The 27,451-nt window shown below is 33.3% G+C and overlaps 1 protein-coding gene and 1 long non-coding RNA gene across 2 annotated transcripts; one reads left to right on the forward strand and one right to left on the reverse strand.

Annotated features, from left to right (window-relative positions):
* Positions 1 to 8,840: 8,840 nt before the first annotated feature.
* Positions 8,841 to 10,968, forward strand: LOC134722715 (uncharacterized). The gene has a single exon (XM_063586336.1). It carries the CDS (start codon positions 8,953 to 8,955, stop codon positions 10,966 to 10,968), a length of 2,016 nt encoding a protein of 671 aa, XP_063442406.1. The 5' UTR covers positions 8,841 to 8,952.
* An 8,702-nt stretch (positions 10,969 to 19,670) lies between these two features.
* On the reverse strand, positions 19,671 to 22,484 carry LOC134721378 (uncharacterized). Its single transcript, XR_010107844.1, has 2 exons — positions 22,354 to 22,484; positions 19,671 to 21,603 (listed from the first exon to the last, which is right to left on the reverse strand). It is a non-coding gene; the product is annotated as an uncharacterized LOC134721378 (long non-coding RNA).
* Between the last annotated feature and the right edge of the window lie 4,967 nt (positions 22,485 to 27,451).

A 27,451-nucleotide genomic window follows, 5' to 3' on the forward strand; every position in this document is an offset into this window, starting at 1 on the left:
ATTACCAGTAATTACTAATTTTCAAATGAGTTTTTACACCTATTTACTGACTGCTAAAACAATGTTGTATTATGGTCAGGTGATCAAAAGTTATGGTAATACTAACTAAAAGATCAGTTAGTACAGTACAGTAAATTTTGAATGGTTGATTTCTATAAAAAATATCTTGAATAAATATGGACTTTCAAATATTTGGTTAAATCCGAGTAACTTTAGTTTTAATCCAAAATGGTTCAAGTTGAGCATTATACAGATAATTTTTGACCAATTTCCACAGACATGGAAATGGAAAATTCTCCTAAAGCATTATGTTTTAATTTTTTAAAGAAAACTTTGAATTTTAAGAATATTTAGACTTACTACCTTATACAGATAAGATAACATTATGTAGGTTAAGAACTGGAATGAACTGTTATGTGCTTTAGCTTCGAGATATAAAAAAAATTAAAAAAAATTTTTTTGTTGTTACATCATTAATAAAAATGATATAGTGAAATTATAATTCACTGTTAGCAGCCAATCTGGTTATTTTTTGTTAAAATAGCTGAAAAACAAGGTTGATGAGTTGTGCTCTTGCGAGTGAATATTTGGACCTCATCGAATACATATTCATGTGACCTTCAATTCAACCTCTAGCTGGAGATGGGTTATCGATGTATTAAGCTATTAAAGTTGTAAGGGTTTTGCAGAACAAATAGCCTACTTTTGCTGTTAATCGCAGGCTCAACAAAAATAAGGAAAAAATATTAAAATTTTCCTCTAGATACTAACTTTTGACTAGTACTGTAAGAAGCTTCTGTCAAAATTGGGTAAACATCCAGGATGGCTTATAAAACCTCATGTTTTAAAAACTTTAAATGCATAGTGTATGGAATGTTAACTGGGAAAAAAACTCTAGTCCATTTATAATTAATATACGATAGAAAAAAAAAAGGATTTTTTTTTACAAACTTTACTTTTGGATATTAACTTATGATCATAAAAATTTTGCTTCTGTCCATGTTTGGTAGAAATCCAGGATATTTGGAGAAAGTTATTTTAAAGTTTTAAACCACAGTGCATGATGGACATTTTAGTTTTAACCAAATTATGAAAATCAATTTGAGATAGATATCATTGTCTTGCATGCATATATTTACAGAGTTTCAAAACCTATAAAACAACCATTTTCCAGTTTCAATTCACATACACTAAAGAGGATGCACTTTTGATGTGCCTTATATTCCTACATCCTTAAGTAAGCTCCCTTAAAATCCCTATCCCTTTACTTTCTTATTTGGTATCTTGAATTATGTTTTTTAATTTTAAAACAAAAACATCAAGTTAGTAAATAGCTGTAAAAATGACAAAAAAAATCAGTGATTACCAGTAATCACCGAAACAACTAGTAAATACATGTAATTACTAAATTGGCTAGTAATTACAGGTATTTACTGAAACGTTTAGTAATTACATGTAATTCCTAATTTCACCTATTTACTGTAACATATATACAGGTTGCACTATAATAATAAATCATTCATTCATTCATTCATATAATATATTGGTGAACCTTTCTGCATTGAGTGGTTTGATTCTGGCCTTGACTGAGCTCATTTACAATCATTGGCCGATAAATCGTACGCTGCGTGAGTTACATGCAAGCATTTCTAGATATGAACAGGATATGGATAATTTAAAATATTCCATGGCTGATCTTATATCATATATCCATGTCTGATCTTATATATAGATCCTAGCCGTATTTGGCACAACTTTTTGGAATTTTGGATTCTCATTAATGCTCTCCAACTCTGTACTTGTTTGGCTTAATAAATATTTTGATTTGAGCGTCACTAATGAGTCTTATGTAGACGAAACGCGCGTCTGGCGTACTAATTTATAATCCTGGTACCTTTGATAACTATTTACACCACTGGGTCGATGGCACTGCTTGTGGACGTTTTGTCCCCGATGATATCACCAGCCCAGTAGTCAACAGTTCGTATTAACATGAATATCAATAATGTGGTCATTTTATAAAGAAGTAGACCTCTTTTTGGCCCCAAAATATTATAGCAGTTTTACAAAATTGTTAAACAGTAAACTTTTAGTTATTTATTTGGCAATAGAATGCTTTTGCTACATAAATATGGGCTGTTTTGACAATACAGTGCACATATATTGTGTACTAGCACCATTAAGTCATGCTAAATCACTGAAATCTTCAAAATTTTAGCATTTTAGTTAAATTTTAGACGGTTTTTAGTGGATAACGAAAGTGGCCGCATTCGTGTTCATTCTTGATATTGAAATGTGTTGTATTTGATGATAATACAAAACATATATAAAGGTTGAGGATGAACATTTTATTTTTGACAAAACACATCTTATATAAAGGGACATTTTTCGGCATATTTTGTAGATTTTTCATATTTTGAGCTTGAATCGGATCGTTTTTAATGACAAAATCTGTTAAAATCCTTTCATCAACTAATTATAGAATCAAATAAAATAGACACTTAAGGGCCTACTTAAGTATTTAAAAAGTGGTAAAAATCTTTCGTCAGATGAACTTGAAATTTGAGGCCAAAATCGGTCCTTACTGAACCTACTCCTTTCCTGTTTACAAAACTTTGAATTTTCGAAAAACTAAGGATTTTTTTATCCCAGGTATATATTACTTTAGCCGTATTTGGCACAACTTTATGGAATTTTGGATTTTCAATGCTCTTCAACTTTGTACTTGTTTGGGTTAATAAATATTTTGATTTGAGCGTCACAGATGAGTCTTATGTAGACGAAACGCGCGTCTGGCGTACTAAATTATAATCCTGGTACCTTTGATAACTACTGTACATAATACATAATGTAGCAAATAACGTACCCTGATACAATTTGCAGCTTTTAATTATTTTCAAAATTTTTACTGGCTTGTTAGGCCAGTCCAAAGATTTATTTTATAAGGTGAGCGATACAGACTCTAAGGTCAAATATGCGCATCACTTGGCATCCGTCGTCAAAATTACTCAGGGTATGGATGATAGCCACTTATCTGAATTTAGTTATTAAAATAGGTGTATAATAAAAATACGTTCTGTAAATATCGAATTGATAAGCGTATGTAAGAACAATTAGTTTAAATTTCATGCTTATTTACGTCTTAATCTTATTTTGAGTATGTAAAATATGATGTTGTCCACAGTTTATTGAAAATTTAGTGTAAAATTACAAGGTAAAAAATCAAGGGACATAACTCGATTATCAAAAGAGTGGAGGGGGATACGGACCTTTAAATATATCTTTATAAAAATAATCACTGTCTCAAGTCAATTTACTTTCGTGATGGATGTGTAATTATTAAAGATTTGTTAATGCCAGAAGACTTGGGTGCCACGGCCGTGATTGTCTCACCTCAAGTACCGAGTTGTCCACTCTGATCATGCAGATACATATTAATTATTACTATATACCAGACAAATATATGATATCTCTATGTATAAATGGAAATACTGCAGCATTTCAATCAGTGGCGGATCCAGAGAGGGCGTAGAGGGCTTGGACTTTGTTTTTGTAAAACGATCAGACTTCATCAACTTTGCCATTTTCTGTGTATTTCATTTTTATGCGACAATTCTTTACTTAAGGTCAAGGAACAGTAAATGGGCTATGTCGCAGATTTTGCTAAAAATGTGCATACAACCTTGGCTCGTTGAACTACAACTGAAAATCGAAAAAATAATGCATTTATCTCAATTATCATTTGAAATATTACTGATTGAAATGTTACAAAATGGGTGAACATTTGTATAGAAAGCACATAAAATCGGCGAAAAACCTTCTAAAATTTGTCTTGAAAACGCCAAATCTCGAATTCTACTCCATAGATTTTTCTTAAAAAACTATATATTGTTGACACATAAATTTCTGTTTTAATGATATAAAATAATCATAGGGTCACCGACTTCGTTTTTTGTCTAATACTCAATTTGTAACCTTGTTTGTAGTGAAAAACGTCAAAAATCAACGTTTTACGGCCTGCAACGCGATAACGTTACGATTATTTCGACGTTTTGTTAGATTTTTCCACATAGAACGCAACTTTAAATGATGTATACTGTAAGAACGAAGTCGGTGACCCTATCTTTATTTTGCATCATTATAACGGAAATTTATGTATCAACAACATATAGTTTTTTAAGAAAAATCTATGGCGTAGAATTACAGATTTGGCGATTTTAAGACAAATTTTAAAAGGGTTTTCGCCGATTTTATGTGCTTTCTATACAAATGTTCACCCATTTTGTAAGAATTCAATCAGTAATATTTCAAATGATAATTGAGATAAATGCATTATGTTTTCGATTTTCAGTTGAAGTTCATCGAGCCAGAGTTGTATGCCAAATTTTAATGAAATCTGTGACATAGCCCATTTACTGTTCCTTGACCTTAAAGGAGATGTGACATGATTTTTTTTTTTTTTTTTTTTTGTAAATAAATATTTATTTATACATAATTACCCCATAAAAAACATCGAAAGATATATAATTATCGTTTAAATGGATAAATTATGAATTCAAATATATCGATCTGTCGACCTACTAATTATGCATATTTCAATCCCGGAAGTCACTCAGAACGAGGCTGTGACGTCAGTGGTTACATCAATCATATTTGACTGACGGGTGTATATACATAATTAGCGCTATTTCATTTCCGAATATCTTAAAGAAAAATACATGACAGTGATTAAAAATGGTTCTGTGTGCTGCCAGTGGGTGCAACAATAGACATAAGAAGGACAACTTAATTAGTTTTTTTCGTTTTCCAATTAACCCGCAAACCAGGAAGGCGTGGACACATTATTGTAAAAGATGGGACTTCCTACCAGGCGCTAGTCATAGACTTTGTTCCGCCCATTTTACAAATTCATGTTACGATCGTGACACAGAAGTAATGAAGAACCTCGAGGGATGTCCTACCATGAAGCCAAAACTCCGTCCAAATGCAGTACCTGACATTCCATTGACGCAACCAACAACAGCTGAGCCAAAGCCACCTTTACCTAAGCGTGGAGCTTTTGAGAAGCGGAGAAAAGCTGAGGTAAATATATATTTTTTTTTATCTTCGCAAATATTTTATTGCATCCCCTTTTAATAATATATATTTTTTTAATAATTTCAATATCCAAATAAATATAGCTAAGTGTTGAAAATTTAGTATCGTGTACCTCCTTAGTGTACCTCACTACCTGTTCACGTGTGCAGGTGTGTACATCGAACCATAAAGTTACATCGATCAGAAGTTACAGGTATGCGGCACACTTTATCCCCAATACTTGGTTACCTGATCTGATAATTTCGTTGGATTTACTGATTAATATTATGTCAAAGTCGTGTGATTCGCTATGGTCGAGTTGACCAGTGAGTCAAAAAAAACCGTCACTCAGTCATTTTGAAATTCAAATTATAGTTTTGATACTTGGCTGAGAACGACAAACATGCATGAAACCTTCAAATCGACACAGGATTGACCAAGAACGTAGCCGTTGACTTCTATTTCAATATTCAACCAAATACAAAGGAAACGCTATTACACTTTCATGAAAAAAATAATCCACAGCAATATTATTTACCAACGAAAAAATGTTTAACCCCAAACGATCCAGCCTAGTTTAAAATAACATGATAGCGGAATAATGATCCCCAGTCAGTATACGAATACGAATACGAATACGAATTTGTTTATTATAGTGACATTGTGTATATATACAGTATAATAATAATATTTGTCAATACAATATTTGTACACCCGGCCCATTGGACCTATAAGTCACTTAAAAAATATAAATCTTTAAATCATTTCATAGAAGAGTCATGTAGTTCAATTATTTACATAAATGAATTGTCTGCGTTTTGTAAATGCTTGTAAAATATATTTAGCTGTTCTTCTTGGAAAATAAATTAAAAATTGTATTAATTGTTCACAGTGTGGCAGTGATAAAAATGTTTCTTTGCTTGGTATGGTTGAGTAAAGTTCATTTCGAAGTTCATTATAAAAATCACAGTTAATAAGGAAATGAGTTTCACTTTCAATTTCATTTTTGCTACACATTTTACAAAGTCTGCTGTCTTCAGGTTCGCCACTAAACCGTCCTGTTTCAATTCTTAGAGGTAGAATGCCGCATCTAAATTGAGCCAACATCGACCGTTCGTTGCGTTGTAGGTTAAGGTTCACATATGATTCAGCACAGAAATTATTTTTGAAAGTTTTGAATGTTCGCAGTTTTGGATATCTATCTAAGTTTTTTAACCAATCAAGACCATGCTGTTCAAGTAGTGCTGATTTTGCATTATTTATATCACAACTCTTTCTATTGTGAAAAGTTTCCATAACTCCAATGTTTGTCATTATAGTTTTTATTTCCGCCGACCAGTTGTTTGAGCATATGCTATAGTCCCATTGAAAGATACGTTTGCAAATCCTTGAATTATCCATTAACAACAGTCTATTCCAGTAACTTATCATGTTGAGCCATCGTCGTTCTTTAGAAGGTAGCCATCCGATATCCCCCTCTATGGCTAGTTTTGGTGCAAATTTGTGTACTCCAAGAAAATATCTAATTGCTTTGTTTTGTATATTATCTATTCCGGAGAAGTCTTTGTATCCCCAAACTGAGAAGTTGTAGTCTAATACTGGTACCAAACAAGAATTATACAGCTTCTCAAATGTCTTAAATCCAAATTCCTTCAGATTTTGAAGTTTTGAGAAAATTGCTCCTAGAGCACGTCCACCACCTTTTGCTAGATTTTCTGCGTTTGATGCAAAGTCTTTTTTCTCGTTGAATATTACTCCCAAATATTTGTACTGACTTGCAACCTCTAATTCATTGTCTCCAATCTTGAATTGGAAAGATGTACGCTGTCGTCTGCCAGATCTGAAATGCACTACTTTGGATTTATCTGTATTTATTAGAACTCGCCACCGTTTACACCAGTCGTGTAGTTTATCCAACATCTTTTGCATATCAGTCTCGTTGTATGCTAGTAGTACAATGTCATCTGCGTACAACAACATAGACAATTTGGTGTCTTCGATATTTATACCAAGATCCAAATTGTTCACTTCCTTCACAAGGTCATTAATGAATATAGAAAACAAAGTTGGCGAACAATTGTCTCCCTGTTTCACACCAGAGTTACAAACAAACCAATCCGACATCTTCTGATTGACACGAATACTAGCTGTTGTGTAGGAATAAATGTTTTTGATAGATTTGTACATTTTGCCGTCGATATTGTTTAGTAAAAGCTTATAAAGTAACATATCTCTGTCCACAAAGTCAAAAGCTTTCTTTAGATCCACAAATGTTGCAATTACATTAGCGTTGTTCCGAATCATACTACTAAGAGAAAAGACGTGATCTTCGCAAGAACGATGTCTTCTGAATCCATTTTGCTCATCAGCAAGAACCTCATTCTCGTCTAGATAAGTCGATAGTCGGTTATTTATGAAGGCACTGTACAGCTTAGATATACAGGACAATAAGCTTATTCCTCGATAATTAAGCGGAATACGATGGTCAGATGAGGGATCCTTCAATATCGGAAAAATAACTGCTTTTCTCCAGATTGACGGTATACAACTGGTGTCAAAAATCACTTGAAAGAGAGAGCGAATCACTTGAAAGACATTTGGAAATTTTAAAACTTCGTACGGTATTTGATCAATCCCTGTTGATTTTCCATTTTTCGCACTTTTGATTACAGTTTCTATTTCCTCAAGTGTTATGTCACCATTTAATTCGTAAATGTATACGTTCGAATCGCTATGGATAGCTTTATATAGTCTAAGGTACGAACCATTTTGATTTGAGCAGGCAGTCTAAGGTATTTGAGAGAGAAAAATCTGACTCTTATTTTTGCATTAAATAAAAATTCTGTCCGTATCTGGATTGAAAACAATGCTCTTGTCAACTTTTTTGCTGTAAGAAACCAAAATTTCCAAAATAATTATTAAGCATTAAAGGAACATGATGAATAAAAGCGGGCGTATTTTTTTAGGCCGGGGTTTGCATATCTGACCGGACTGTCTGTTTCGTCGAACTTATATCATGTATATTGAATATTTTTTTTCAAGACTGCAACCTGACCGCTGAGTGTGGCCTTCATGTCTCCATTCATAACTATCTCGATTGGATAAATCCGAGAATTCACTTGTATCAATGTAATAATCTGTATGTATCTGTTATAAATGTTGCTTTCAATATGATTGTTAATAATTTTTCGCACCGTAAAAAAAACCCAAAAAAACTTGTTATTTGAACATGTTGAAATGACTGCTTCTTTATGAGGTGTCGATCATAAAATTATTTTGAAAAGTCTGAAAAATGAAGGCCCGAATTTAAACTATTAAACTGAAAAAAGAATGCTGAATTTTTACACCTGTCTTTAGCTGTAAATTTAACCATTTATATCATCATTATTATTTACTGTTTATTCGTAGACTTAGTCCAGTAGTCGGCTTTATTGTATATTCCAAAGCTATATATATGTGCATTATATCTATAACTTTTTATGCATATATCTACATGATTAACCCTTCTAATATTCTATTTCATTAGTGTATTTAAATTAGTTGCGTCTGAATGAACGACAAGCAAATCTTTTGTTTTAATTTTACTTCAAATTCAAATAATAGTAGTTTGTGTATTGATTTAAACTGTACAGTTCATATAAATACTAGTTTTCCAATTACCGTTTTAGAAGTGTACACATATGATTAAATATTTGTAACAGTAAAAATTAAGCCGTGGATCGAATTTAAAATTTTATTTTATTATGTTGGAAATGAACAGATTATCGTCATATACATATATAACTGCATATCAGTAAAAGTAAACATGTAAGTGTACGTATCAACAAAAAATTGCCCTGATTTAAATCAAACTTTACATTGTAAGGAATCACCAATATGGCCGAAAGAGTAGTGAGGAATATTGAAAATGATTATTTAATGTGCAGTGTGTGTTTGGGGCGGTATGAAGATCCTCGGCTTCTTCCGTGCGGACATTCCTTTTGCAAAAGTTGTTTGTCGGAACATATTCTGCAGACTGTTACAGACAGAGACACCATATCATTCAACTGTCCGATTGATCGAAGTCAGGTTCCTAAACCGAGAGGAAATTTGAATCCGAGAGAATGGGGTAAACAATTTCCACCGGATACTTTCATGAACAATCTAATACAAGCTGTAAAGATTCACGAGGGGACGACGAGTGAGGGAGTCGACAGAGGAATTATCATACCAAGTCGTCAGCAACACCCTAACATCCCTGTCCAGGTACACGTGGAGGCACCCATTAGTGACAATGGAGTATATTGTGAAAATCACAGTGGAAGACCAATAGAGTTTTTTTGCTTAGCATGCAATATAATAGGATGTTCATTATGCGCAGTTCGTGAGCATCGAGGGCAAAGTTGCGAATGCGTGACTATCGAAGAAGCTATTGTAAGATTTCGCCCACGAATAGACGCTTTGAGGAGACGATTTCAGAGTCAAACACAACGAATTCAAGACTTAGGTTCTGGTGATAACGATAATGACATTGAACTACAAAATAGTAAAGAATTAGCTTTGCGATTAATTGACGAAGTTGAATCCGAGGTCGGGCAGTTTTACGAGAGAACTTTACAAGGTATTGAAGACTTAAAACGACAGCTTTTTGAATCCGGTCGTGTTCAATTACAAGACAATCAGGAATTGCTAATGGTAATGCAAAACATTGAATCAACAAGAGAAGCGTTTGACATAATGTGTCACAACAGTACAGATATAGAGTTTTTGAACGATTTGCCAAAAGTCGAATCCCAAGCAGATGAGTATGATAATGCTATCTTGTCTTCAAGTCGTTCAGTTTCATCAATGCATGTTGAATTTGTTCAGAATCCCAATTTCCTACAATTTATACGAAATCCACCACCTATTGGTTCAGTTTCAGTATCGTCCCAAAATAGTTTACCAGTTGGACGGATGAACCAAACACGTAATGGTAATTTGAATACAAATCGAAGACAGGCAACTAATCATGCTAATGTAATAAACCGAACAAGACCAGTTTCTCGTCAAATTCCAACAGCCGGTGTTCGGCCAACTCGAACTCCTCGTCCACAGAGATATATGGGATCGCGAGTTCAAAAATCGCATGAGATCATAAATGTAAAAGACCGCGGAGAAGACACCATTAGTTGGCAGCTAACTGGTGTTGTTTTCGTCGATAATTCTATCGTTGTCATTGATTCTCATAACCAGATGGTTAGGAAGCGCGGAATAGCGGGTAGTGGTGAAGGGAATGACACTCTTCCTCTGGAACAACCCTTATGTGTATGTAACATGGGCTCTACGACAAATGTGGCAGTTACACAACCAGAAAAATCACAGATTTCTATTATTGGAACTACTGGGAATCTCAATGTTCTTGAAGTAATCAAAACACATAAACCGTATGAAGGAATCTGTCAAATGAACGACAGTAAATTCGTTGTTTCTTGTATGTCTGGTCGAATATCTATCGATATACTTAGTCGAAATGGGCGAGTTATAAAATGTATTGAAAGATCTCATCTATTTCATTGGCCAAGATTTTTGACTATCGCTTCTAATGGGAACATAATTGTAAGTGACAGAGACCAAAAACATGTGATAAGTCTGAACCAATCTGGACAGGTAGTTTGGACTTATTCAACCTCAGTATCACCTTGGGGTGTAACTAGTGATAAAAGTGGGAAAATATATTTATGCTTAGACAACAATACTGTCCAGGTTATTTCAGAAGAAGGGAGACTTATTCAAGATAAATTTGTTAACATAAAGGAAGGTGTGAAAACGCCTTACGCTATCACTGCACGGGCTCGCCAAGTAGCTGTAACTGAATATGGTTCGAGTTTATTTGCCGCAAACAGCCCAAATGTACACATATTTACCTTCTAAATAACTACATTTATCAGCAGAACTAAACTCTTAGTGTTTGTTATCTTATAGATGATATTATACTTGTATTTTGTTTGTACATCTAAATAGAAATGTTTCTCACGGAGTTTTACGAGGTACATAAAGTATTTAAGAAACACACATGCATGTCAATGAACAAATACCATTGCCGGACTTTCTAACGATGAAAAGTGGGGCCAAGGTCAGACGAAAACGGTCAGACAGACATTTACACCCTATACAATCACTCCATGCAACATATGCAGTTGCACTATTGCTTACCGTCGATAAAAAAAAAACATTGATCAATAAACCGTGGAAAATGATGTCCATGAAACCTGCCAGACTGCCATGTATAAACCATAAAATTATTACATACACCAAATAGATTTTACATATTGCTTATAGTTTTCCAGAAACGAACTCAACCAGGACAACTTATTAATTAACAGTACTCAGTGAATCATGTAAATGAGGTGAAGGTCAGATAAACACACCAGACACACATGTACACCTAAAATTCCATCTATGCATAAATTATAGTCGACATAATGCTTGTTGTATATCTAAAAAAACTAACTTTAAATAACAATGCAAACTTAACATTACCAATGAATCATGAAAATGAGGTCAAGTTCAGATGACAATCCTATAGACAGACATGTACACTTGACAATCCATCTTTGTTACATATAGTTGACATACTGCTTATATACATGTATATAGTATCTAAGAAACAATCTTAACTGCGAACACATAATATTGACCAATGCACCATGAAAAGCAGGTCAAGGTCAGATAACAATGGCAGACATTATACCTTATACATCATTCCATGCAACCAATATAGTTGACATTTTGCAAATACTAGTGTAAGAAAAACAGACCTACACATAAAAACTTAACACGGAGCAATGAACCGTAAAAATTAGATGAAGGTAAAATAAAACCTGTCCGACTGACATGTACATCGTAAAATATTTTCATACACCAAAAAAGATAACATATACTGCATAAAGTACAAGAAAAATAGCCAAAAACGCAAAAAGTAAACGTTTACCACTGAACCATTAACATGGGTTCAAGGTCAGTTGGAACATGTCAGCTGAATATTTTCACCTTACAATTATTCCATATATTAAATATATAATAGACCCATTGCTTATAGTAATCTGGAATATGGCCTTGACCACGAAAAATTAAGATTAACTTAACCATGAAATGGATCGAGGTGACAAATAAAAACTGGCTGACGAGAATCTTACAAGGAACGCACATAGTGAATATATATAGTTATCATATTAATCCTAATAAGAGAGAAATTAACATTAAATCTCATTTATTTCCCAGTAGTCACTGAATCATGAAAATGAGGCCAAGGACAATGACATATGACAGACGAAAATTTTATAACAAAAGGCATCTTTATACAAAGCATCCAAGTCTTCCGCCTTTTAAAATATCAGTATGATGCATCCATATGTCGATCTTTGTCTCAACAGTAAAGATGCACGGCTAGGGAAAATTCGCGATTTTTTACTTATGGTTTAAATATGTTCATTATGACAAAATATATATATTCACAAAGTTTTATCGCTATATGTCCAGTAATAAAGGAGAAATTTAACAATTAATGAAAAATTATTAACTACTTCCTGTAGGTTTTCTCCTGGTTTTTGCATGCCGGGATTTAAAATACAATCAGTAAAAGTCTTGGTTTTTAATGGTATTTAAACGTAAGCGTAAGCGCGGCGATGACTTATGGTTTATCTAATAAACATCCGATAATAAGAAGATAAGACGCACAGACGTGCAATTGTACACATTCATGAGATAAATTTTCTATGTTAAACGTATATATTCGAATTATTTTTGTAGCAACCAAAAAAGTTATAAATTTATTAATTAATGCATTTTTGGACTGATATATGAGATGAACAAATTAAAGTACAATAATCTGTAAAGACAATATGTTGGTGTACTCTTATTGACCTTTGACTATCTCTGCTATGACTAGATTTATACGATGTGTGTATTCACGGTTCTGTGGCAAATTGAATACTCGTAGATGGCTTGTTGAAAGGTAAATTGTTATTTGCACTTCGGTATTTAACCACGCCTCTAGGGCACACCTGGCCAGGTGTGACTGTCTATTCGGAGCAGTGGATTATAAAACAAGGGAGCATTCAATATACACATCTATAATACTAATTCAAGTTTGTGACAAATAAAAATAGATCGCCGTGGAATTATTAAATTATATTTGCTGTATCATTTATTTCAATTCAAATAAATTAATTTACTAAGTAATAAACAATTTTCGGTTAAAGATGGGAAACTTGATTCATGTGTCAGAATGAAATGATATACACCTCTTGTCCTTGATTTATGTCTCATTAAAAAGGGGAAATTAGAAATAGCTTTACCAAAGCATTTTGATTTTCTTTATTAGGCAAAAAATGTACGAGAACACTTACATTTAGACTTTTGAAAGCCATGTATTAATAGATATCTGAAACTATCTGTAGATAAGTAGATAACTCTACCGAAGCGGAGTATACATGTAATATGTACGAACAAAGAAAAAAATTGTTTTTAAATCTTTGCACATTTATGATTAATTATTGTTATCTGTTACTCATTCAATTACTTAATTGGTACCTAAAATATGTCTACCGCTTGACATTAAAACTCGGTGTAGTAGGAAGGGGTTATTACATATACTAGATTATATTATTTGGATGAGGATTTGACCTATCCTATAAAACACATTTATTAGTTAACTACATTCGAGACCAAAGGATATTAACTTAAATGATTCAATTAACTTTACTCACATATTACTTATATTTCTATCTTATGATTTTTGCGTGCTTGTTTTTAAAAACAGTTTATATATGGTCCAAAAATTTATCATAAAATCATAACTAAAAATGTCTTGTTCGGAGAATGATAGTACTATAACAATGGTTCCAGTCAGTCAAAAGAGTCAGATTTTGACGAGTATGGTCATTTCGGGTACGCACTAGAGCCAGAGTATACCGAAGAAGAGCTCCATGAAATGGAAGCTGCAGAAAGTTCCCGAAATCAAGATATCCTTAGCAACCATCGCTAGTTTTTAAAACACAGATTGGTGTTCGTGTACTAAATGCATACTTATGCCGTTATTAACGGAATGTCTTTGTTGCCACGAATTTACTCTCTTTGATGGTAATTTTGAATTGGGTGAATGCATTAGTAACAGCATCGATTTCAGAACAGTTTGTCTGAACCCGGTTGTTCTTGAAACTAAATATATAAGTTTTTTTTAAGTACAATCGTATTCATATTATACATGTTAAATGAATGAACAAATATTAAACCTATCTGTTTATTGTTTTCCGCCCATGTCTGCTCATCGCCAGAAATAAAGTTTGTCGCACGAAAAAATGGTGTTAATTCCAGAGTCAAAATTTAAAGAACTTATTTTCCATGTTTTCTGGTATTGTTCGAAAGAGAATTTACCTAACAGAAGAATTACTATCTTAGGCTGTCAGTAACACATGTAGAGCAGTGGGTCGTTGTTGGACATGTAAATCTTATAAAGTGTATCATCTGTTAAATTTGCAGGTCACTGAAAGGGGAAGTTCCATACGGAAGTAGGTTTTGAGATTGATTTTTTTTTATATCCAGTGACACATATTACATGCGTAGTCTTGAACGTTTGATACATCATTTACTCTCAAATTGCAAAAAACGAAAACTTCCACTTGTATTTATAGTATTTGTTGAAATAGTCCTCGTCTCACAACGTATAATACTTATCTATTTGACCAACGATGTTCAAAAACAAAAGACAACGAATTTTATGTCATCCTTCCCTATTTTCAAATGTAACTTATAAGGCTGTTCAACTGGCAAAAACAAGCAGTTTATTCTTTGAATTACTATCATATCACGGCAAGAAAGAAAATAAATCCCGAAATTGATTTGAAACTTTAATACTCAATAGTTTTCCTAGAAAATACTCACACCCCTTTGGGATTATTAGTGTACGTCCAGTTGTATATATTTTACATGAATGTCGGAACAATTGTGATGATGACAAATTTATTCCTTTATTCGAGAACAATTTAATTGATATATAAAACTGGGATTTTACTATGTTCATAACTTCGATGAACCAAAGCAAGATGTATATCGACCTGTATTGTAATCAAACTGGTTCTCTTTTTCTTCTTCTTTTGGTATACAATATAGTCTGATACATGTATATATGTTAAATTGCACTATAATTCCGTAACTTTCTATCCAGGCGTATAAGCCAACATCGACAAGTGTGTACATTTTTTAAATCAATATTTTTGGTATGTTCCAGTCTGTCCTTCACTATTGACAAATTACATTTTCCCAAATTAACCCTCGGAAAAAATATGTATATAGATTTTTATTTCTTCAAATCTTTTTTTTTTCTGGTATTTTTTATATTTTCATAAATAATATTCTTTACACCAGAAATGTTATTTATAAACAAGCGTACGAGTTAAGTTATTGGCATCATATCACTTTCGGACACACAAGACAGATCTGATGTGTATTATACACCTGATAGTTCAAAATGGAAAGTTATAAGTCTGCCGTGTACACTGATCAATACCTACAGAAGTGAAACGATGCATGAACTTTCAAGCCCGACAGGAAATCGCTTGAATACCTTGACGTGTCACCTGAGTCCTCACACCCCTCACAATACCTTTGGGAGTAATACCTTTAGCGATGCTGGTGATCAGATGAGGAAAGATCCGAATTTATTTGAATAAAGTTTATTACTTTAAAGAATTATGAACGAATTAGATTTTTGAAAACAATTTTCACGGAACACTTATTTATTATTTGAACTTTGACTTTTTAACTAATTCCAATATTAACAGTTTAAAAATAACAGATATATAATAATGGTCATTTAAAAAAAAAAATAAGAACATTTTCCGTATCAAGTTTACAGTTAGTCAGATAAAACAATCGTACGATTGACAAGATATCGACACGCAATTACGACTACATCGGTTACTGTAGTTTTGGTCCTTTGTGTTTTATAGACATATCGTGATTATAATTGTAGAAGATTACAAAATGGCGGAGCGTAGAAAATTGATACTCAAAATTTAAAATCGATGTTGATCTCTTATCTAGCGGAATAAAACTTTAATATCTATAAATTTGAGCCTTTTTATACAGAATGGACATAATATCAATTTTTGATTTTTTTGCGAAGTTTCCCTTTAAACTATAGGTACTTAAAAATCATTTTTCTACATATTAAATTACAGCACCTCGTACGTCATCGGGGTCATCGGACACAATTCTAAAACTAAATACCCGAATGATGATTGTCGACAAATTTGGATTTAGTAGTTTCGAAGAAGATTTTTGTTAAAAATTAGAAAAAGTTACAAAAAATTGTTTAAAAAATGACTAAAAAGGGCAATAACTCCTTAAGGGATCAACTGACCACTTTGGTCACAGTTTGACCCTATCTATAATAATATTCAAGATGATAACCAAAAATGGCAAAATTTCCTTAAAATTACCAATTCACAGACAGCAATCTAACAACAATTTGTCCGATTCCAATGATCTGATAGATAGATCTTGACCTGATAAACAATTTGACCCCATGTCAGATGTGCTCTAAATGCTTTAGTTTCAGAGCCAAAATCTACATTTTACTCCTATGTTCTATTTTTAGCCATGGTGGCAATCTTTATTGATTTTCCTGATCATCGGACACATTTTCTAAACTAGACACCCAAATGATGATTGTGGCCAAGTTTGGTTAAATTTGGTCCAGTAGTTTCAGAGCAGAATATTTTCGTAAAAGTTAACGACGACAGATGACGAACGCCAAGTGATGAGTTAATCTTACTTAACCCTTTGGACCAGGTGAGCTAAAAAATCTGAAAATGGAATTATTGTTTATCTTATATAAGACTTGAGTAAATATAACTAGAGGCTCTTAAGAACCTGTGTCATTCATCTTGGTCTATTTGCGACACAGATGGTTTCATGACAAAATTGTGTTTTGGTGATGGTGATGTGTTTGTAGATCTTACTTTACCGAACACTCTTGCTACTTACAATTATCTCTATCTATAATGAACTTGTCCCATTTTGGTCAAGTTGACTTTTTGTAGATCTTACTTTGCTGTACATTATTGCTGTTTACAGTTTATCTCTATCCATGATAATATTCGAGATAATAACCAAAATCGACAAAATTTCCTTAAATATTAGAAATTCAATGGCAGCAAACCAACAACCAGTTGTCAGATTCATCTGAAACTTACAGGGCAGACAGATCTTTATTTGACAAACAATTTAATCCCATGGCCATGTCAGATTTCCATTAAATGCTTTGGTTTCGGAGTTATAAGCCAAAATCTACATTTTACCCTATGTTATATTTTTAGCCATAGCGGCCATCTTGGTTGGTTGATCGGGTCACCGGACACATTTTTAAACTTCATACCCCAATGATGATTGTCGCCAAGTTTGGTTAAATTTGGCCAAGTAGTTGCAGAGAAGATTTTTGTAAAAGTCAACGACGACGGCAGACGGACGTCAAGTGATGAGAAAAGCTCAATTGGACCTTTGGGTCAGGTGAGCTAAAAAAAAGAATTGAGAAATTAAAAACTAGAAGAATTCAAGACCCTAAAGAGTGCTTAGTTCGATGAAAATAACAACCTATCAAAAAAAAAACATTTGATACGCAATCAAACTTCAGGACTTACTCGAACCTTGGTAAACATCAGTACACATCCGATTACTAGTATGGACAACACATCACTCCCTGTCAGGTTTGCTCTAAATGCTTTGGTTTTTGAGTTTATATAAGCCAAAAACTGCATTTTACCCCTATGTTCTATATTTAGCCATGGCAGCCATCTTGGTTTGTTGGCCGACTTAATGGGACATATTTTCAAAACTAGATACCCCAATGATGATAATGGCCACGTTTGGTTTAATTTTTGTCGGTAGTTTCAGAGGATAATTTATTTTTAAAAGATTACTATTAAAGATTTACCAAAAATTGTAAAATTGTTAAACATTGACTATAAAGGGCAATGACTCCCTAAAGAGGTCAACTGACCATTTTGGTCATGTTGACTTATTTGTAGATCTTACTTTGCTGAACATTATTGCGGTTTGCAGTTTATCTCTATCTATAATTATATTCCAAGATAATAACCAAAAACAGCAAAATTCCTGAAAATTACCAATTCAGGGGCAGCAACCTAACAACGGAATGTCCGATTCATCTGAAAATTTCAGGGCAGTTAGATATTGACGTGATTAACAATGTTGTCTATGTCAGATTTGCTTTAAATGCTTTGGCGTCGCAGACGCAGATGACACAGACGACGACATGATAGCATTATACGACACAAAAAAAATTGTGGTAATATAAAAACTGCAAAATTTCCTTAAAATTACTCATTTTGTGGCAGCAACACAACAATAGGTTATCAGATTCAACTGAAAATTTCAGGGCTGTTAGAACTTCACCTAATGAACACTTATGACGCATGTCAGATTTGGTTCTTGAGATAAAAGCCAAAAACTGCATTTTACCCCTATGCTCTATGTTTAGCCATGGCGGCCATGTATTTTATGAAACAGTAAATAAAACACAGACTTTGTTTTAGATACCATTAAGATCATTCAGCTTAAGTTTGCTTGAAAATGGTTCATTAGTTTCAGAGGAGAAGATGCTTGAAATAGTTTAAACCAGACGGATGACAATGGACGACAACGACAGACGGCAACACCAAGTGGTGGCAAAAGCTCAAGGTGATATGAAGATATATATCATATGTAAATTTTGTGACTGTGTTTTCAGAGTACAAAACACATCAAAAATGCCACTGAGACAGCCTAGTTTAACCTGCAGTAAATTTGCACCTGTCCCAAATCTGGAGCCTCTGGCCTTTGTTAGTCTTCTATGATTTTTAATTTTAGTTTCTTGTGTATAATTCGGAGTACAGTATGATGTCCATTATCACTGTACTAGATACATATTTTTTAAGGGGTTAAGCTGAAGGACGACTACAGGTGCAGGAGTTTCTCGCTACATTGAAGACCCATTGATGGCCTTCGGCTCTTGTCTGCTCTATGGTCGGGTTGTTGTTGCTTTGACACATTCCCCATTTCCTTTCTCAATTTTATTCTTTCTCTGCATAAACCTTGACCATTGAAAGCCATCTGTCAAGGTCACTGTCTATTGTGAATTGATCAAACCATGGATCAAGTAAGCTGGAGTATTGTGGGACTCCATCACATAACCTTATAGTCAAAGATTTTGAACAAGTACAGCCCAGAGTGGCTTGTTTTGTCCACAACTTGTACACCAACTGTTCCAGGTAAATAACTGGACAACTAAACAGACTACAGCAGGAAACCTAATCTTACCCAAAGACTCATGAACCAAAAGTCTTAACCTATGAAACCAAGAACTACCAAATGATGAACCAACCGTGTAACTTCTGCGATTGTAAACACAATGGGACTTGTGAAAAAGAGGAGGTAATTTACATCCACTTTCAAAAGTGGGCAGAGGGCAAAACCATGTTACTCCCCACCCACCCCTTTATCAGCAACAAGAAATAATCATATCTTCTTAAGATAAATTGATGTAAATGTGGATAAAATATAACCATCTAAGAAATAAGTGCAGCTGCTTAAATTTAATTCAATCAAAAACTGCATGAAATGAACATGTGTGGTTAAATGTTCCAATAATAACAGGATTTATACATGAAAAATGTAGTTACATCATTGTGAGTCTGCAACATCATAATTGAAATTTTTGCACTCTCAATTTTCTTTTTGAATGGTAAAAGAATTTGGAGAACACTTTGATCTCTAACAAAAAATGGATGGTTTACCTATTTGAATATTTGAAACTTATTACAAAATCAATTGCATTTCTGGTTTCTAAATTAAAAATTCTTTGATTTTTTATTCAGGCATATGATATTGACATAAATTGAGATCTACATTACTATCTTGCATATGTATAGAATAATACACATATATGTGAATGCATATAAATATTTACAAAAAATTTGGCAAAAACTATATATCAAATCCCTTTTCACACACTGAGAAAAGTATATTTTCATATTTTATCACTGAATTATAAATTATACAACCAATGTATTCAAGTAAGATCTCATATCATCAATTTTGTATGTATATATATTTATAATTACAAAGTATTCATACTTACAGCATATACAATGGTTTACTTATGCATGAAAAAAATATTTAAAAAATAAAATATATGAGGCAGCATGAATTACACAACTTAAACTACAAACTGACATACTAGTACACATTTTGTTCATGATTTCATTCCTGAGAATAATTTTTAAAACATAATTTTGAAAATGTACAATAAATGATTGATAAAATTAATTGACTATCAGTCTAATCTTTGTCATGGATATTTGTATTAAATTTCTATAACAGTACGTAAACTTCTTCTAGTTAGACATCTAATTTACACTGAGGTATATGCCTGCCAATCTTCATATTATGATCCTGGTACCCGTACATTACATGTACTCTTGTGCCGTTGAAATTAAAAATAATAAACAGTTGCGCCATAAGCACATAATAGGCCCATCATCTTGTGTGGAATATTTTTGAAATATTCATAAATAGTTTTTGAGAGAGTTATAGGCAATAACCATATATTGTTGTTGAGATACAGCGGGACTTGGGAAAACCCCCTTCTTAACAGATCTTAAGATTAATATAACTAAGAAGTGTGTAATGTTTTAAGCAATAATAAATCGTCTTTAAGATATGGTGCAACATGTGAAAAAAACACACCCTTGTTTTAGTTACAAAGTGCGGTACTCAAAAAGTTTAAATCTTATTTTCACCAAAAAGTAAACAGATCATTGGACCATCATAAAAAACAACTATATTAAGGATTATAAAAATTTGGATAAGTCATTTTCAAGTTATGGTGCGACATGTTTATGCCGGACACAGACGGACATTTGTTTACCATAATACATCCTGTCAAAATTTTGACGGGCATATAAAAATGTGATAAATTGAAGGTGAGAACTTAACTTATGTTCTGAATAAAACAGTCTTCAAACATGACAGTACAATAAGTACACTTGTAGTATAATCTTCTGGGTTATACTTCCATTTATCAGTTTTACAAAATGCACAAGACAACCATACATACAAAAATGAACATGTAAATGCCACTATTAAGTTATTGCACTTTTCTCCTGGTTTGCATATAAAAGTTTCCTGTTACGGTCACAGCCCTGACTGATCAGAACTATGATATGTTCCTGCATATATCGTAGCTGCAACTATTTAACATTATTTTTTTACTCTGACTGAAGCACCAAACATGTGGAATTTCATTGTATGAAGAAAAATGCTGAATCTGTTTTGACTTCTGTTCATGTTAAATGTAATCAGTGGATTATCAGTCTCTCCTGATTTTTGATCTAGGTTTCCTTGGGGCAGGAGAAAATTCTTCTTTAGATTCTGAACCATTCTTTCCTAAAAGTTCCTGGACAAAATTAAATCTTGACAAGAATACTTTCCATACAATGTACCAACCTATCAAAAGAAATCAATGTTATATTATTTGATACCCAGGCAAATTTCTGGTAAATGTTTTGAAAGCATGTTAAAAAATAAGAAACATTTTACAGTGGGAGGATAAACTTATATATGCATGTACAAGAGCCACTAGTCCGAGATTACTCGGACGTCAGAGTAATCTCGGACTTATAAAGAGCCACAAGACTCAGCTAGCATAATCACAGCAAGGGCACATAGTACACATTCTAGTTTAAACTCCAGTCTGGGTACCAAAGATGTGTGTGAGAGGGTGAAAATCACCCTTCTGTTGTACTGATATTTCTAGCACGACGCGAAGGATGGAACTTGGGCCCTTCAGCACTGCATGTAGCCATCAGTCTTAACCACTAGATCACGAACTCACACATTGGTGGTTTAAGGGGTTCCCCCTTTAAAAAAAATAGCACTATAAAGTTGACTTTCTGTTTAAACTGTGACTATTAAAGTCTTTGTTTGTCATGAATTCCTGACGAATATCATGAATATAGATAAATCTTCATCAAGATGGATAACTGTATTCATGTTTGGGTTTTGAGTCCTGAGCTGTTTCTGATTGAAACTATGATGATAGTAAACAAATAATAGATAAAAAAAAAAAAAAAAAGAAGCTCTAGACACAAGAAAAGGGGGACACATATAGTATAATATATAGTCATACTCATCATCTTTTGAACAAACAGTAAAACTTCATCAATCAAGACCTTTTTACAATACCTTCTCACTTACCAATTGCAATGAAGAGAATAACCAGGGAAAAGGATGCTATGAACGTGATTAAAGATAAAAAGATTTCTTTCATTGTAATTTTCTTTTGTTTTGATTTTTTTAGCAGACAGCTTTAGTTCGCAGTAAATATGGACATACTAAACAGAAGTGTTAAAGACGGTCATTGATACGCTCTTTATCCGGTGATAATTATTGAACACTTTTTTATATTTACTATTTTAGTGTCGCAGTTTTCTATGAATGAGTTATAACGGTCTTGATTGCTTGGTTGTTGTTTAACGCCTCTTTCAACACTGTAATGATATTTCGTGGTGGTAAGTTTTTATTGGTGGAGGAAGCCAGAGATCGAGACTACTACGGTATATATATATATATATATAAACGAGTCTAAATTGAAAACTACGTTCAAACCTATGACTGCGTTGGATAAAAACCGCAATTTTTATACGTGTGCATGTCAAACAAATTTCGTTGTAGAAGGGTCTAAAAACAGCACAAACAACATTTTCCAAAAGACCAAAAGAGTGAAAAAGTATATTTAAACAAAACGCATTTGACTAACAGGTCGAACAACTGATGTTCTTTAACCCTGCTGACTGCCATTGACGATTGCCAAATAAAATTGATCACAGGTTGTAACAAAATGGATCTTATTATAAATTTAATACGTCACAGAAAGAAAAAAAATGTTAACTTGTGGACAGGATGTTGTGCCACAAACATTCGGTGTCAATATTTCTTTAGTACACCATATCCGGATTTCGACAATAAATGTCTCTTCAGTGATGTTAGGGATCGAAACGGTATTTGGAAGGCCATATAAAAAGCACCCTCATTTTTAGAGAAAGTACCCTCATTTTTAGATTAACTCTTGAATTTTAAGAGTCAATATATAGGATGAACGGATCATATAAACCGGAGGGAAAATATGATACATGCCCAAACAAAAAATATAAACGAGTCTAAATTGAAAACTACGTTCAAACCTATGACTGCGTTGGATAAAAACCGCAATTTTTATACGTGTGCATGTCAAACAAATTTCGTTGTAGAAGGGTCTAAAAACAGCACAAACAACATTTTCCAAAAGACCAAAAGAGTGAAAAAGTATATTTAAACAAAACGCATTTGACTAACAGGTCGAACAACTGATGTTCTTTAACCCTGCTGACTGCCATTGACGATTGCCAAATAAAATTGATCACAGGTTGTAACAAAATGGATCTTATTATAAATTTAATACGTCACAGAAAGAAAAAAAATGTTAACTTGTGGACAGGATGTTGTGCCACAAACATTCGGTGTCAATATTTCTTTAGTACACCATATCCGGATTTCGACAATAAATGTCTCTTCAGTGATGTTAGGGATCGAAACGGTATTTGGAAGGCCATATAAAAAGCACCCTCATTTTTAGAGAAAGTACCCTCATTTTTAGATTAACTCTTGAATTTTAAGAGTCAATATATAGGATGAACGGATCATATAAACCGGAGGGAAAATATGATACATGCCCAAACAAAAAATATAAACGAGTCTAAATTGAAAACTACGTTCAAACCTATGACTGCGTTGGATAAAAACCGCAATTTTTATACGTGTGCATGTCAAACAAATTTCGTTGTAGAAGGGTCTAAAAACAGCACAAACAACATTTTCCAAAAGACCAAAAGAGTGAAAAAGTATATTTAAACAAAACGCATTTGACTAACAGGTCGAACAACTGATGTTCTTTAACCCTGCTGACTGCCATTGACGATTGCCAAATAAAATTGATCACAGGTTGTAACAAAATGGATCTTATTATAAATTTAATACGTCACAGAAAGAAAAAAAATGTTAACTTGTGGACAGGATGTTGTGCCACAAACATTCGGTGTCAATATTTCTTTAGTACACCATATCCGGATTTCGACAATAAATGTCTCTTCAGTGATGTTAGGGATCGAAACGGTATTTGGAAGGCCATATAAAAAGCACCCTCATTTTTAGAGAAAGTACCCTCATTTTTAGATTAACTCTTGAATTTTAAGAGTCAATATATAGGATGAACGGATCATATAAACCGGAGGGAAAATATGATACATGCCCAAACAAAAAATATAAACGAGTCTAAATTGAAAACTACGTTCAAACCTATGACTGCGTTGGATAAAAACCGCAATTTTTATACGTGTGCATGTCAAACAAATTTCGTTGTAGAAGGGTCTAAAAACAGCACAAACAACATTTTCCAAAAGACCAAAAGAGTGAAAAAGTATATTTAAACTACAGTACATGATATATAAGGCATGAAGATGCCTTATATATCATGTACTGTAGTACGCCGCTAGATTAAAACTGACGTGGAAAGGTAACATATGGCCACCGAAAGCTCTTTTTTTGAGAGCCCAGGTGGTCGTGTGGTCTAGCGGGACGGCTGCAGTGCAGGCGATTTGGTGTCACGATATCACAGTAGCATGGGTTCGAATCCCGGCGAGGGAAGAACCAAAAATTTGCGAAAGCAAATTTACAGATCTAACATTGTTGGGTTGATGTTTAGACGAGTTGTATATATATATATATATATATGTTCGACCAGAGATATATATGTCTATGGTGGAGGAAGCCAGAGATCGAGACTACTACGGTATATATATATATATATATGGTCTATATATGTATATATGTCTCTGGTTCGACCTGTTAGTCAAATGCGTTTTGTTTAAATATACTTTTTCACTGTTTTTGGTCTTTTGGAAAATGTTGTTTATGCTGTTTTTAGACCCTTCTACAACGAATTTTTTTTATCCAACGCAATCATAGGTTTGAACGTATTGATTTCAATTTAGACTCGTTTCATGATATTTTTTCGTTTGGGCTTGTATCATATTTTCCCTCCGGTTTATATGATCTGTTCATCCTATATTGACTCTTAAAATTCAAGAGTTTATCTAAAAATGAGGGTACTTTATATATGGCCTTCCAAATACCGTTTCGATCCCTAACATCACTGAAGAGACAATTATTGTCGAAATCCGGATCTGGTGTACTAAAAAAATATTGACACCGTATGTTTGTGGCATTCTGACATCGTGACCACAAGTTACAAAAAAATCTGTTTAGTATTAGATTTATATTAAGATCCATTTTGTTTATCTTGTGATCAATTTTATTTGGCAATCGCCAATGGCAGTCAGCAGGATTAAATAACATCAGTTGTTCGACCGGTTAGTCAATTGCTTTTTGTTTAAATATACTTTTTCACTTTTTTTGGTCTTTTGGAAAATGTTGTTTGTGCTGTTTTTAGACCCTTCTACAACGAAATTTGTTTTACATGCACACGTATAAAAATTGCGGTTTTTATCCAATGCAATCATAGGTTTTAACGTAGTTTTCAATTTAGATTCGTTTATATTTTTTCGTTTGGGCTTGTATCATATTTTCCCTCCTTTTCTATCACACTGCTTCGTCGTGGAGCAACACGTCGTGATCTTTACTATCTTACAGCTTGACTGAATTTTTACCAACCACAATTTTAAAATCAGTTTGTAGTTTGTAGTTTCAAATTCCATTGCTACTAGGATGCACTGTGAACTTTATAAGAGACTAAGGGAGCTACCATGCATTTGATTTTTATGAGAGAGGGGAGGACTAGGATGAAAAATGTCGTCCTTTTTTATTTGTAATCTCTGCCCTGCATTTCTCACTCTCATTCTATTCGGTCCTGCCGTTTTATATCAGTCTACCCTGACTCTTTTTTTCAATAAATTGTCATCCTATCTATTTTTGGGAAAACTTTCTTATCCTATTTTTTTTCTTCAGTTTACTAAAAAGTTAAATCACAAAAATACTGAACTCCGAGGAAAATTCAATAGGAAAGTTCCTAATCACATAGCAAAATCAAATGACAAAACACATCAAACGAATGGACATCAACTGTCATATTCCTAACTTTGTACAGGCATTTTCAAATGTAGCAAATGGTGGTTTAAACCTGATTTTATAGCGCCAAACCTCTCACTTGCACGACAGTCGCATAAAATTTAATAATATAAATGATGCGTGAACAAAACAAACAGACACAATTGGTAAAAATATCACAAATAAAGGTAAAAAGTATAATAAGGCATGTCACATTTGTGAAAAAGGAACGGGATTGTAGTTACGACATAAGGAACATATTCGATATAATCTATATTACAGATATTCCATGACGGTCAACCTCGCCTTTTTCACTAATCAAATATAAGCTCCAGAATATTACAATATCTATATATTATAATAAAATTAAGAATGGTAATAATAAATATGACATGGAAGAGATAACAACCCGACCAAAGGAAGCGAGAAATTCACGCACCTGGCGGCGGTCCTTGGCTGGCCCCTAAATCAACTAGCTAAGTGAAAATTGACGTCAAACTAAACTCCAAAACATATAAAAGAACTAAAATATAAAAAAAAAAACATACACGACTAGAACAAAGGCCATAAGCTCCTGACTTGGGATAGTCGCAAAAATACGCCGATTTTAACATGTTTTGTGAGATCCCAACCCTTCCCCTATACCTCTGGTCAATGTAATAAAGAAACACACATCAATACGCAGAGTAAAGCTGATCAAAACTCAGTGTAAGAGAAGTCCGATTCCGATGTCAAAATAGGTAACAAAAGAAACTAATCAAAACGACAATGATTCATGATGATAAATTAATAAATGACTACTAGCAGTTACTGATGATGGCAGCTCCAGACAAATCAATTATAAACTCAGTCATTGGAATATTAATTGTGTATTCATCAAACGAAAATCAAACATAATTCATATATACCGTTAGGGTTTTAGTACCATACCATCATAAAATATATGAGAAGAACATAACCCGTAGCATGCCAATACTGGTTTTGAAATAAATGAGTTTATTTTCGATGCAAAGACCCTATGAGCGAATCAATATAATAACCAAAATATACCAGCCTTAATGACCCGACAAGAGTATCGTTACTAAGGCCCTTCTAAACTATGATAAGTCTGTTTAAAGGTACTATGGTTAGCTTTTGAGGTAAATGCCGTATTGTTTGTGCTTTGTAAAGAATATTTCCATAAATGATTGGATGT

Source organism: Mytilus trossulus, chromosome 6, assembly GCF_036588685.1.
Source record: "Mytilus trossulus isolate FHL-02 chromosome 6, PNRI_Mtr1.1.1.hap1, whole genome shotgun sequence".
Classification (NCBI taxonomy): Eukaryota; Metazoa; Mollusca; class Bivalvia; order Mytilida; family Mytilidae; genus Mytilus; species Mytilus trossulus.